The sequence below is a fragment of the Periophthalmus magnuspinnatus genome, chromosome 16 (assembly GCF_009829125.3).
Source record: "Periophthalmus magnuspinnatus isolate fPerMag1 chromosome 16, fPerMag1.2.pri, whole genome shotgun sequence".
In the NCBI taxonomy this organism is placed as follows: Eukaryota; Metazoa; Chordata; class Actinopteri; order Gobiiformes; family Gobiidae; genus Periophthalmus; species Periophthalmus magnuspinnatus.
This window is the reverse complement of record NC_047141.1, coordinates 12,557,386-12,572,372: the sequence shown is the minus strand read 5'-3', so window position 1 is coordinate 12,572,372 and position 14,987 is coordinate 12,557,386. Positions and strand designations below refer to the sequence as shown.

Sequence of the window (14,987 nt, the reverse complement as noted above, 5' to 3'; positions counted from 1 at the left end):
TTAGTGGGACAAAGATGCGTGTTTTAGTTAGAATTAGCAAAGCCTGTAGGTGTGTGGGGCCAACATGGCAAAAATATAAACTGCAGGAGGTTTATTTTCACCTGGGATACGCTCATATTAGAAAGATTCATGGAGGATTTTGGAAGTAAAAATGCACAAATAAGTAGTTAATAATAAGTAAACCAACATTTCAGCTGAAGGTTACCATGTCAACAATGTGTAAGATATATCCAAAAAGGTGCAGTTTGTTGGCTAAATGTTACTGCTTTTCAAAAAAAAAAAGTTCCACTGTATGATATTAAAGGTATCTATCTTACAATTATTCAAGGGGAGTTTTTACTACTCCAAAAATACATTGAAGGGAGCACCTTTCCACACATTTCACCTGTAACTTACCTGCTTATTTACACAGATATAGATACGTTTAAACCCATTTTGTGGAACATTCAGACAAAGCAATAACATCTCTATGCATGAAGACGAGTAGGTGGCAGACTCTCCACCAGAAAACAATGAAATTAAATGAAAAGTAAAATGTACCACCTTGTTTGATCCGCACTTTACAAGATGGCTGCAAACACCAAAAAGAGTAACACAGATCAACTGGAGAAGCTGAAAGGGCAAATGCATGATTTATGTCGTCATGGGTAACCAGATATTCTTGGTAACAGTCTTTTGATCTTTGCACTGATCATGGGAGTGGCAATTGCACATATTAATTAAAATGCATAAACGCTTATTTACATCCCAAAAATTAGCTCTAGTTTACACTGTAATTAAGCCATGGAGCCCAAATTTGCTGCTGCACATGTGATATTTTTGTAATCAGCATCATCTGAAAATATTAGCAAAATTTGAATTATTACATTACTTAGATATTAAGTTAATTCTATAAATGATTTAGCTAAACATTGTATGATTTTGAACACGGCCTGCTGACGCTAACAAACTACCATCATCAAGGTTTGACACAAAACGTCTGTAATCATGTTGACATTATTGTTCTTTTACAGTGTGATTTACAGTATCATTCCATCTCATGTCATGGACTGTGAAGTGCTTTGGGCCAGAGTGCGGTGAGAGGCACCCTAATCACACACTGCGATCTATTCCTGGTCATGTGGGAACGAGACAACATCAGGTCAACAGCTGCTCCTGACTCTACGAAACAGTCTTCCAACATTTGCTTCACGATTTGGGAAAAATATCTAATTGCAATTTTTCAGACAAGCATTGCGATTACATTTGAGATATATGTTTCTGCTCTGTTTAAAGTTCACATTTGAAACGCGCTCAGAAGAACTGACGAAATGGCTCAAATATGAACTGACAAACAAGTACAAGAACCTCATTTCAGAACGTGTTTGTACAGAGTAAAACTACAGGGTTAGCGGATTTATACAGGATAAAACAGGATATTTGGTTGTTTGTGACAGAAATAATGGCACTTCAAAAACTGCTGTCTTTGCGATTTGCTAATTGCGTCCATTCAAACTGCGATTTCAGTTCGATTGCGATTATTCGTGCAGCACTACTTCTCACATGGGAGTATTCAACCTTAGTAACCAACCTATTTCACTTTCAGGGATGTTTTTGAGTGTCTACAGACAACATGTGCTCACAATATGTCCCGGGTGCAGCCAATGACATGCGCCTTTTTATAGTTGGCAGCTTTGATGTACTGCTCCCCACAAGTTTATTTGGGAAGATCTGTGTTTTAAAGTGCAAATTCTCCTCTGGTATTATTACTTCACAATTGAAACAGTCTGAACCAATCAAAAGTTGGTTTTCTTGACAATGCAGAGGGTATCATTGATTTCTGTTCTAACGATATAGGAGATATGCAAAAGAAAACTCTTACGCTGGACTTAAACTGATGATTTTTAGTCAGTTAGATAGACTAAATTGACAAAACTGATGTTATGATAGCTAATAAAAATCTAAAACTATACATGTTCTTGACTAACTAGCCTATCTATTGTTATATTTGAAAACGTTTCTTTAAAAACATGACCTAGATGTAACCCTCACATTTTAATTCTTCTGCTCACGTAGAGCTCAGCACGTGAACAGTTAAAGGTGCACTGTGTGACTTTTCTATGCTATGCTTGTCTCCATAGAGATGTTATCGCTTTGCTAGGAATGTTCCACAGAAATCAGTTCCACGGAGACAAGCAGATGACGCCTGCAGGACAAATTACAGGTCAGATCTATGGTACGGAAAACCTGCTCCCGGTATCAGATTGCATGTTTATCAGTGTCTTTTTTAGCCATGAAAAAAAACATCTGAAAATGAATAAATGCATGATAAAATGTTGTAAAACTTGAAGTTGACCTTGAAGACTACAGTTGAAAATTAGTTTGCACATTTATTGAGCAATGTCTCTGTCAAACAAACAAACAAACAATCAATCAAACAAACAAATAAATAAATAAAAGCTTACTTGTGAAGCTGCAGTTCGATAATGTTAAATACAGAACAGAGCTTGTGTCAGTGTGATAAATACTGATGCCATTTCGCAGGCTCCACTAGTTATTAAATGTGGAAGATCCAACGGGAGTTTTAATACGAGACTTAACCGCATTACTCCGGCATCATTACCTGTTAATCACTTTCATTTCCTTTCCGTATTTGGTTTTAGACAATAACAGTGTACCCCTTAGCCGGAGGAGAAGACGTTCCGCCGCACAAATTAACTCTGATTTTTCATCCTGACCTGACCTGCAGGCTGTGGAGAAGGAGGTGACGAGAAAGTAGGACGCTGCAGTTGAAAACAGAAAGTATCATTTATTTATTTGCCTTCCATTTACGAGCCAAAGAAAGATTGGGCTTGTGTCTGTCTCATCTTGGAATTAGTCTGTGTCCTCCTAAACGCTGACAAAAAACACGCAATGGTAGCCACATGGTAACAGCATCCTTGGAAACCGTGACTGTTTCTTAGCCGCATCAATGCATTACAATTCCCTATTTGTTGTTTACGCATCTCTGAATCACCATGACAACTCTTGAATGACCTTTATTACCCAGAAGAACCCTGACACATATCTTCAAGGACACATCAGGCCATTGTACAGGAAAGAATGGCAACCTTGAGTAAAGATTTATGCTCGTGTCTTCACCCTATCCATCCTCCCTTACGCCTGTGCATTAGCAGACTGTGTGCCACTGCAGCCTCTTCAAAGCCATTGACCTCACCCTCGTCTTCACCAAATTTCTGGGGTTAACCGTTCCTAATTTAACCCCAGACGGGCTGCCGGGGCTGGGTAAGGCCGATGAGCGTGGCGCCTCTCAGGGCTGGACCTCCCGCAGGATTTGTCCAATGATAGCCCAAGAAAACCACTGCGGACCTCCACCTGACCTGATCGGGTCCACCAGAATTAAGTGGCATACTGGAGGAAAATGTCTGGCAGGGACACACACCAAACAGATGATTTAAAGTCTCTGCATTTCAGTTTGTGTTTCATGCATTATTATTATTATTTACACCAAGGATTGTAAATGAAACAATATAGAGTAGAGCAATTTACTTACAACTGTAGCCTACCATGATAAAATAAGAAGAGAGAACCTTTATTTGTCCCAAAAATTCCAGTGTTTCAACTCACAGTTTAAGACCAGCAACAGAACAGAAACAGGCACTAAAAAAATAAAGATTAGAAAATATATTTAAATTTAACACAGTATGATGAAGTATGATAAAATATAAGGCTACAGCACATTTATGTACAATAAATGGCTCCGACTATGGCTTTGCACAGTGAAGAACAGGATATTTTGTCAGTTTGCAGATTAAAAGTCTGATTTCAATGCACAAAAATGCACTGTTTTTCAAAATACTTCTTTTTTGTAGTTCAAACAAGGAGCTTGCCAGATTTGCCGAAACCGACCAACATGTTACAAAGCAAATTTTTTGAGCGTCTCTTTCTCCGTAGTTGAAACAATCATTTGTGAAACCGAATGCTTTCAAACAAGAAGACGCCCCGACCTCATTCATCCATGTTTTATTGACAGGCACACAGGACGGGCTCTGTTCTTCTCAGAGCTCCCCTCAGGCAAAGGGCAATAATATGGGATCTGTGCAGCATCCAGAAGAAGTCTGAATGGACCTGATGTGTCTCAAAAAAGCTGAACCGCAGCTGATTCATCTGACACCAGACTGTGATTGGCTGCTGAATGGGGTCCTGACCTTCGGTGGTGTGGTCCTTGTTGCAGGTCCAGGTGTCTAATTGGCCCATTGGTGCGTCAGTCACACAGGTGCACAGTGTATTAGGTGCTGGGGTGTTGAAGGAAAGGTGTACGCTAATCCCCACAGCTCACGAAACCAGTGTAGTGCATGTAAAGAAATACACTGAGAGTTGTGTCTGGTCCTCTCACTGGGGGGTGGGGGCGGAGTGTGTTCTTTACAGGTGATGTCATGGAGGTTTTATGGACACCAAAACCTATGTGTAAAACTAATGAGTCACACAAGGTTGTTAAAGTTAGAAATTGCCCCCATGGATACATCTTTAAGGACTCAAGACTTCTAACATGTTAAAGTACTTTTGGTCTTATTAAGTACGTGTATGGAAAACAGATACATGTAATATTGAGGAATAATGCGTATAGCTCAAGAAGAGGGATGTGGCTGGTGTTCTAAAGCAGGAGAAGTTTATTTACCATCAGTACAGGACAGTGATAGGTGATAGTATTGTCCATTAGAGTTTAGTGCAGTCCAGCCTGGCTATGCTTTTGTTGTAGGATATGCATAGTATTATACCTCTGATGACGTAGGCCAAGATAACAAGTGTAATTTCTCTAACAAGTAATTACTGTTACTACATATAACATGTTGCAATCAAGATTTAAAAAGTCAGTTTAGCGTAATACAGGAGCTTAAAAAGTTTGATGAAGGACGATTGCGTCAAACGTCATGTAAGATTGTGTTGTTTTCTTAATATTTCTATATTTCTAATTTGTCCATTCAAAAGACATTTTTATAAATCAATTGTTTTTCATAGTATAAATAACGCCTTGGAAAAACAACATGTTCTTATGATCTTTAACAAGCCAATGTCATGCTGTTTTCTGATCTATCATCAAAACCTCATCAAAATATACCCGGAGTTGTGTTTTGTTTCATTCACACATGTTTAACACACAAACCCTGCATATTTAAACTGAGTTCTTCACCTCAAACAGAAAATGTGGTAATCTCTATTGAACAAAAAGTGAAATGTAGCTGTTAACTTAAAAACTACCCCTTCATGACATCACAAAGTGGAACAGCATATTTTGAGCTTTGGAGATGCAGACAAACTAATAATAAAGTGTTACTCAAACATGTGTGAATGAAACAAAACACAACTCTGTATGTGGTATGTTTTTGATGAGGTAACAACATTACAGTATAACATGGTTTAAACTCCCACAAGAGTCAATTTTTGCACAAAATAGGACTTTTAAAATGAACATAAACCTTTCGTGAGACCTGCACATAATTTCAAATTGACATGACAGCCAATTGTATCTAAACAATAGCACCATCAGTGAACTCCTTATCGTGAGCCATCGTCCGACGGTCACATGAGGTTTGCCCTGACAGGAATAGAGATGCTCTGAAAATGAAAGGTCAGGGAAACTGGAGGATCAAGAGGACTGTGGAAAGGATGGAACGGAACGGAAGAATGTATATTGAGCCAGACAGGAGACCGACTCAACTGCTTAATGGCATCTTGATGACAGGCCGCAGGGGGGTGAGCACAGGAGGGGGTGGGGGTAAAACCAGACTACGGGCCTGTACATGTGAATAAATGTCTTCTGTCTTAAATGCTGGTTCTCCACATAACATACCTGAAATTAATGAACACATGGATCCAGTACACTTAATTCACATATATTTTCTTATTTATGCCCGAAAAAGGAGTGGGAACAAGAAAACATATTAAATCCCACCCCTGTTAGGTTCAAAAGGCCAGAGGATACAATGCTAAGTATGTTATTACATGTATAAAAATGGACAAGAAAGTTTCGACTTACGCTTACAAGTCACTGGTTTCTAGAGATACTGTAATTTCTCTTTTGACAAGACCTGTGACATACCACCTTATCTTTTTATCAATGCAAAATGACCTCTCGTAAAACATAGAGTTGTTCCTTGGCATCCGCAAACACTATTTGATCTCGGGGGCGCTGTAATCATCCCACAATGACAAAGGTTAAAAATACAGCAATTAACTTTCAAAGCTTGTACCCACTAAAAAAAGCTATTAACCTATTCTTATACTTGCAATAACACACTTAGCATCTTGGTGTATCCTCTGACCTTTTGAACCTGAACGCAATTGATTTTCCTACAGCGCAGCAGCTCACACTCACAGCTAATCGATTGCAAAAGTAGGTCTTGTAATAACAACAAAAACAACTTTTCCCGACTTTCTTTTATTGCTAGTTCCCACCGTATATGAGTGCATGTGCTGGCGTGTGTGTTTAGGCTTAACGCTTGTAGCTGTGGGTCTAGTTCTCATCCTAACGACAACAAGGCTAACAGCTGTAGAAACAGTAACCCGAGCTGTCAGAGGTGAAGGCTAATAATCAGTAGACTACAAATACAATAGCCACATACATGATGCAAAGATATCCTCGTGCTACTGGAAAAAAATAAGGACCGTGTTAAAATTGTGTCATAAAAATACGTGTTGTTACTGAGTTATCATACAAGTAGGTCTATAGGTCACGGGGTCAGTCAACTTGGAGATTTCCTCAGTTGGTGGTCACGGATGTGCAGAAATAATCAATATGGCTGACAAACATACATAGAGGTTAGGTCTTGCGCGCAAACTGTAGTAGTAGTAGTGTGCAAACTGTAGTAGTAGTGTGTTGACAAGTGCTTCAGTAGCAAATCAATTTATCATAGTCAATAAATAGTCGCTAGAGGTCAAAGCATGTCATCATAAACTTGATCGCATTTATTTATTTTTAGGTTAGGTTATATTTAGGTCCATAACAACAATTTATAAGGACATTTAATGTATTGAGACATTATGTTTGATCAAATTAACATATTTACCGGTAAGTATGTCAATATTTCATAACATATTTTCAATGAGACTCCAAAATATCTACACTTAGGATGACTTGAGCCTTAATCTATGCAGGCTCAACAAATGTAATTAAGTAGGCTATGGCATTTGTAATTAAAGATACACTTTGTAACTTTTTTGATGGGCACGTCAACAGCTTGTCTATATGTGCTTTGCCTACAATGTTCCTTAGTATGGTATTAAATGTATCTATAAAATCTATGTAATTATGGCTGTTTTATGGTCAAAAATATCTTGAAAAACATTTTTTACTTTGAGCAGGATCAGCTCGTTTAAGATCTCATCCTGGTAGTGTCAGCTGCTTGTCTTCTTGGAAATTGATCCGTTTAATACCATATTGTGGAACATTCAGAATAAGAATCAGAATCAGAAGACTTTTATTGCCGTCGTCAGTGAACACAGCTCACAGATTAGGAACTTACTTTGGTGATAAAGTGCAACACAAAAACACACTGAATAAATACAAATAAGGGCATGCACAAAGTTAAAAAAGATATGCTTAAAGACAAAACGATAACATCTTCATGGACACAAGCAGGTGACACACCATCTATCATCAAAGTTACATAGTTCACCCTTAATCAAAATGTATCTATCACTACCATTTTAGTTTTACCCTTGAATATGTAGGCCTACTCTATTTTGCGCATTTGTCACTTTTCTCTGATGATACAGTTAAGGGCGCCAATACGTTACTGCATCTCTATTGCTTTCGTCCATTACAGTGTTGAATACTGGCCGACCTTTGCCCTCACAGATCCGCGGGTGCAGGGCAGTGGGGCCATGCAGGGTGCGTGTCTGTGCCTGTGTGGATTTGAGCGGGTCTAAAGCAGAGATTACCCCAGCGCTGGGAAACACAGGGCTAAAAGGGCCACGTTTGCTTTTCGGGGGGCTCCCCAAATCCACAGTAGATTATACAGATGAGATTTCATTTGCAGATTACAGGATGAAACGCCCTGAGAAAAGTGGGTCGAAATGGATCTTTATCTGTTTAAAGTGGTCCTTTAACACCTTTCAGTGCTCCAGATAGTTGGCTTTTAGAGTTTATAGTATCAGAGAATATATGAAAAACATTGACCTGGTCGTTACAGGTTTAGATCTGGGTTTAGTCCCAGTAAAGACACAATTTTGATGTGGTGTGTAAATGTGTGTTGCCATGCTGATGTATGATTATTTAAAACATAATTTGCCACTCCATAACTAAGTAAATTAAAACCAAAACCTCAGAGACCTGCAAAAAGCTGTTATGCCTACTTTATAATGAGATTCCTTGTACAGTGTTCTAACCTTGTTTATATACCGGTATGTATCTGTGCACTTTCATACTGTATGTTTTGCAGCTAAAGAGGTGCTGGCCCTGATTAAGGAGCACATATCTAAAAGAAGTCTGTGTAAACCCTCAGGTCTGATCTATCATCTAATATTTTTATTTTGCAACCTTTATGGCTGTATGAATTGTATTGCCTCATAGCCCGCAGCAGCAGGTGAGCTTAGGATAGTAACTACTGTATATGCACCTCTGTCTTCTCCCAGTTATTTTCCAGATGGGACTACCCCCGCAGTGTGTGAGTCACCCAGTCTGACACGCCCATCGCAGCCCCTGTGTCATACCTGAGCACCCCCAGACATGTCTGACTGTCTCCCATGGGTGTCATAGGAGCGATGAGTGTGTGCGGGATGGCATGTCAAGTAGCACCTTCCTGTTTACTTTTACAACCACTCATGCATAATTTCACTTGGATTAAGTTGTGCCCTTATTCTCCTTTGGAAACAGACAAAACAGTAATGGGGACTAGACAATACCTGAGGGTAGGAGGAGTATATGTGCTGAAATATGAGCTTTGTAATGTCTGGCCTGTGGGGTGTAAAGAGGTGTGATGGGCTTTACTTTATTTCTATGATGCCTTACATTTGTTTAGACTCTTCCAAGGCAAATTAACTTTATTTTGTAGTGGATCATATTTGTGTAAAAGCCAAAATTGCACAATAAAGTTGTCATAATAACTGACAGGGACTAAAGAGACAGAATTCGGGGAACAGTTTAACAATGTTTATTTACAGCTTTAAATGTACAAATGAATGTATATTGATCAGATAGTTGAGAGCTGGGTTGTTTGCAGTAGTCCAGGAGTAGATCGTGGGCAGCGGGGTCAGAGACGAGGTAAGCCGTATCGGTAGAGGTGAGCTGGGTCGGAAGGTGTGAGGTTCGTACCGGTCGTGGAGGGCTAGGTCAGAGACAGAAGAGCTGAGCGGGTCCAGGATCTAACGAGGAGCAAAAACATCCAACTTAGAAAAGAGTGTAAAAATGCAAACACATGAGACTGAGCCAAGCAGAGCTGTACCACTGTGGATACATGGATGATCTGGAGCTGAGTATCAGGTCCATGGTCCCTTTGTCCTCCCCAGGTTCAGCTTGATTACCAATTAGTTGCAGGTGTGCATGGGAGGAGGCCAAGTCTCCGCCCAGCTCCAGGCTCTGACACAGAAGGGAGAGGGAAAACAGCACAAAACACAAGGCAGACTAGGATCTTGACATTAGTCTTAAATAATTGTTCATTTATTCCATACACAATATGCTGGCAAGTAGCCAGAGCTGCCTTGGACCTGACTGACAGAAATCTGGCTGTCAATCTGCACCATTGGCTTGTCTGATAATACAAATTAACACCAATTACTGATAACAAATTGGTACATAGGCAAGGTGGGTGAGGTGTCTTGCCCTAGGACACTTTGACATCACTGGCATTGAATGGGTGAGTGGTTCCTTGATGTTAAGTGCTTGAGTGCCTTGAAGGTGAAAAAGCGCTAAATAAAAATTTACAATATTGTTCAGTTACAAGTGGTAATTTCTAGTTATTCAGCTTGTAGGCTGTATCATTATTACCTTTATATGTCTGTATACATGGGTTTCAGAATAAAACTTGGGACTGTTGCCATGGTGATTAACAATTCAAAGCTAAATATATCTTTTGAATTTAAAAAGTCTTCAAAATAGTGAATATAACAGGAAGCTGAAACTCACAAATACATCTCCTAAGTTGTTTTGAAATGCCAAAGTTGTGTTTAGCTATCAAAGTCTAATGTGTTACTCAAAAAATGTGTTCTGCCTGTAATGATTAATCTGACACAATGAGAAGAAGCGGTTGTTTGTTTACACTAATGGCTGGTGCGGTGCGGGAGAGAGCCCGAGGAGAGGTGTGAAGCACTTATGTCATCAGCCCCGCTCCAAATGATGTGTTTGTGCAGACATGGGCCAAATGGGGATTGAGACCACTGCTGAGATGCACACCTGTTTATCAATACGTCTATGAGCTTTACACAGGATAAGAAGGGGAGATAGTTTTCTAATGTGTTGTTCATTATATCATTATGTGTACTTTTGTAGACGATTTATGGTCCACTAACTTGCCATATTAATCTTATGGCTTAAAGGGCTCATATTACACTATTTACTGTTCTATGTTATAATGTTTGCTTTTTTTTGCAATATTTTTTTTAATTATTTGTGTAGTGACAAAATCAAGATAAAAAAATAAGATTCCGCCCCCAGGTTTTCTCAAACCTGTGTGAATGAAAGCCTAAAAGCTCACAAGAGTCAACTTTGCATAATATAGGACCTTGTAAGTTTTCATCTGATTGCAATTACATCTTTGGGATTGAATAATGGCACCAACTTCTGAAGCTATGGTGAAAAATGATTTGACTTTTGTTTATACATACTGATTTTGTGCCAGTTTTTGTTTCAAGTTGATAGGTCCAGTAATTACACATTCACCATACACCAGGTCAACACATCCTCCAGCTCAATTCACGCAATATTTTGTTATGTTTTATAAGTTTCCAGTCCCCCATAACATGACTAATTGATGGAGTCCTTTGTTTATTTAATTTCAGAAAATGTACAAACCCGATTTATTCAGACACTTGATTTGGTCCTGTTCTAGTCCTGATACAGGCCTGGTCTAGTGCCGGTCCAGAGTTTGGTCCAGGTTTAGTTCCATATTAGTCCCAGTTTTAATGTAGTGTTTTTGCAGTGTCATGATAATTGCCCATCTAAAGGTTTTATTCATGCCTTCATATCCTCTCCTATCCTTTTTAGTTAGTTTCCTTTTGAGTTTTTTTCTATTTGGGAGTTATATATAGTTGAAGAGCCCGCTGCCAGTGAATCCAAGTGAAGTTGACAGCTGTGCAGCTCTGGACACAACTATTGACCAAATATGATCCGTGCTGACAGGCTGAGAACTGACTGGGACAGACAAGGCATAAAAATGTAAAAAAAAACCCCAACAACCCCAAAACAATCCAGCCATGAACCCAGCTCTAGTTATTTTTATACAGTGCATAGGATGTTGCATTAATGATGGTCCACAAATGATCCTCAAGTAAAAAGAAATAACAATTAACAATTAATCATTAAAGAGAATTTAGCATTTTGTATGAGATAAGTCTAATAGGGAAAAAGATGTTGGAATAATTAGTGGAGAAGGACCTCTGCTGGTGGAGATTAGAATTACATGAACTACACACAATGTTGTCCAGTCTTCTCTCCAGATTTTGTTGAGTCACAAAGTCTGTTTTATTTATATTACTAATTGCATACACCTAAAATATTTAGGTCTAGAAATCTGGTAAATTCCACTATGGTATCCATGAGTTTCATAATGATGAAAAATTTGGACTGTTGACATTGTAATACACTATTAAATAATAATTAAACTTTATATAATGGTGAAAAGTCCTCACATGTGACAGGAAGCTGACACCCATGAATAGGCTATTATAATTTTCTGTTCCAGTAGGTGGGATTTGTAGGTACCTTCAAGTTTTTCCTCATCAGTATCTGAATAACCAAATACATAAAATGGGACCAGGGTTAAAATGTAAGGTAAAATTCAAATTGTCTATTGTCTAAACACACATTTTGGTTTTGGTACCTGACTACATGTAAAATATACATTTTGTGACGTTTGAGTGCAATAGTCTTTATTACAACATAAAACAATTCAAAATAAACACACACATACCTCAAAACACAACAGGAATGTTTCAAACACACAATGTGCATGTTTCAGTCACACAGATTATTAAAGACATTTCCCAGAGTGAAAATAAAATCATAATAAATAAACCTGATGCCAGGCACCTGACTCACCACAAACATTCTTATCTTACACATTAAACATTTGTCTGAAAACACAGTATAAGTGTGTGTGCCCCTGCCAGGTGCTAAGAACACTCAGAGCACAGATAATCTCACAATGATCCTGCTCTCAGTGATCTAATCTGATAATCCCGTTTAGACTACCCTGACCCTGCAGGTGTGCAGGCTGCAAACAGCTAAATCATGTCCTAATCCAGCTCTTTGGTATGTCTTTATCACTATCACTGTTTACTGATCTCATTGTAATAAGGCATGGAGCATTTTCACTTTTAAAATAAATACATGAATGTGTTGAAAGTCATGGACTCCACTGTCCACTCAGCAGCACTGAGCACACTCACATGTAGTGTGCAGGTCACACAGGGTTCAGCGGGCTCCTCTTCTTCAGAGGACAGCTCTAGTTGGTTTTGGTCATGCTCTTGGTCTTCAACTCGGCCAGTTTACTGGTGACAAAGTTCCACTTAAAGGAGGCATCCTCACTACCAGCGGCCCCTCCCCCCAGAGAGACATATTTGGAGAAGCTGTTGGTTTTAGCTCCGCCTTCATCGCCCTGGTTCTCTGAGATGTGGCCGTCCTGGGACTCTTGCCCCCCTGCCTCCATCACCCCCTCCCCCTCCTGCCCAGATGTTGTTGCCTCATTGGCTGCTGCGGCTGCCTCGGCCTGCTTCTTGGCGGCCCAGTTGGTGGCAAAGCTGTCCCAGAATCCTGTGCGGCGTGAGGGTCGAGAAGGCTCCTCAGGCTTAACCGCCAGTGGACTGTGAACGAGAAGGAACCACAACTACTGACCATGAACTGTTACAGCAGAGACTTATGCAAGTGTGCATTAACTTTTAACTCTCCATTATAGCTCCAATATACTTTACATTATGAGAATGTGTGGCCACACTTGATAGTGACGGGACCCTGGATTGAAATGCATGCAGTAGTGCACTGCTGTGACTTACTGGTCAGGGACAGGCGGGCTCTCTGTCTCCTCCAGGAGCTGATGCTCATCCTCTTTGTTGAATAAAGTGGACAGTTTGTTCCAGCTCTTAGTCCCAGCTCCCTGCATCTACACCCACACAGAGGTCAGAGGTCAGGGACTGCAGTAGCTGGTTTGAATGATTTATACAGACAGTGCAACAGCAGCTTGTTGACATACCTTTTTGGCTAACTGGGTGACAGCATTGGGGCCTTCGTCCTCTTGAACTGGATTCAAATCGTTCTCCATCTGCACCTCTGAAACCTGTTCAACAACACAACACTTAGCACCATCTGGTGTTTTTTCTTGGTATATCTATGTGTATGTATGCATGAAATTTCAAACATTACCACATCCCATCATAAACATGAATACTTAAGGAAGGTTTCTACACCAGTCAGATGCAGTCAGACACATATATGTAGCGCACATACACAAGGACGGCCGTGTCCTTTGGCCATGTCCTCTTGTTCTCTACACATTGCTATTTGGTCTTTCATCTTCCTCACCCTCACCATAATACTTGTACTCTTTGCAGTCTACATATCTGTGCATGGAAAGTATCTGTACTCTCTCCAGTATTCACTCAGTGCCTAACCCGTGCTGCCCTGGAGCCTATAGGCAGGTGAACTTCCCTGTCAGTCATTCAAAGGAATGCCAGCTAATCCACAGGATCAGGTATCAGGCCAAGAGATCTGGGTCAGTGAAACACTGTCTGTAGAGGTGTCACTCAGACAATGCAAAACAATAGACTACACCAGGCATTTCATAAAGATGTTTGTTATTAACAGGTGAGGCTATGATGGCTCAAAGACCACATAAGCTACTCAGGACTGTGGTGAAAGGCCTGTCCCAGTCAAACTTGTGCTTTAAAGTTCCTCATGAGATGCACTCAGTTTGTTAACTTTAAGATGACAAATTTAATCAAGTGGTTATTTGGACAAATGGCTAATTGAGTCCTACAGAAGTAGAGAGAGTAAAACAACATGATCACTCCTCTGAGCTCATCTGTCCTCAGAATGAATAAGACATGATCTGAACACAAAACCTAAAGACTTTGTGAGTTTTCAAACCAGCAGAAATGGTGACCAAATCCTTACCTCCTCTGCAGTGTCCTCTTCATACTCAGGGTTGATGGTCTTGAGCACTTTGCTCTTGTAGGACTTCCACAGAGGGTTCATGTTAGCACAGATGCTCTGTCAGTATTCTGAAAAACCTGTCTGAACCTCCCTGATGCAGTCACACTTCAGCGTGTCTCAGGCCTGTGCTGGTCTGGTCCCATATGCTTCTCCTCTGCTGCTAAAGAGATCTTAATAAAGAGAGTGGCACCAAAGGCATGCTATTCAGTGCCCTTTGTAAGCCAACTGTCCCCTGCTCTCTCCACAGTGTGTGACCAGGTGAGGCTAGGAGGCTGCTGTGTTTGCACCTGTCCTACTCCACACAGCCAGCGTCACGCTCCACAATCCCTGCCTTGGTTACCTGGAAACAGGTGTACTTTTACTCATGCATATTTCAGAGGGGCTCTTTCTTTTCCACAGCAAGGTCTATTGTCACAAGTAGAGGGTAGACTGCCTCCTGTAACCTCTGGGCAAACATACATGCATGTGTTCAGCAACTCAGCTTTACACTAAATGCCATGGGAAACTTAAATGAAGTATCAGTCATGAACCATAGCCTCCATTTCCCATAATGCAGACACTGTTTATATCAGTTTAACCTCTGTCCATGCTCATGATCATACACTGCTTATCGTCATTTCTACCTGTCCACTCCGCCCCAGGCCTT

At 40.2% G+C, this 14,987-nt stretch overlaps 1 protein-coding gene across 1 annotated transcript; it reads right to left on the bottom strand.

The window, feature by feature from the left end:
- Nucleotides 1-12,624: 12,624 nt before the first annotated feature.
- Nucleotides 12,625-14,383, bottom strand: LOC117384080 (uncharacterized protein C1orf232). The gene is made up of 4 exons (XM_033981353.2): nucleotides 14,303-14,383; nucleotides 13,383-13,466; nucleotides 13,186-13,292; nucleotides 12,625-12,996 (listed from the first exon to the last, which is right to left on the bottom strand). Exons 1-4 carry the CDS (start codon nucleotides 14,381-14,383, stop codon nucleotides 12,639-12,641), a joined length of 630 nt encoding a protein of 209 aa, XP_033837244.1. The 3' UTR covers nucleotides 12,625-12,638.
- Between the last annotated feature and the right edge of the window lie 604 nt (nucleotides 14,384-14,987).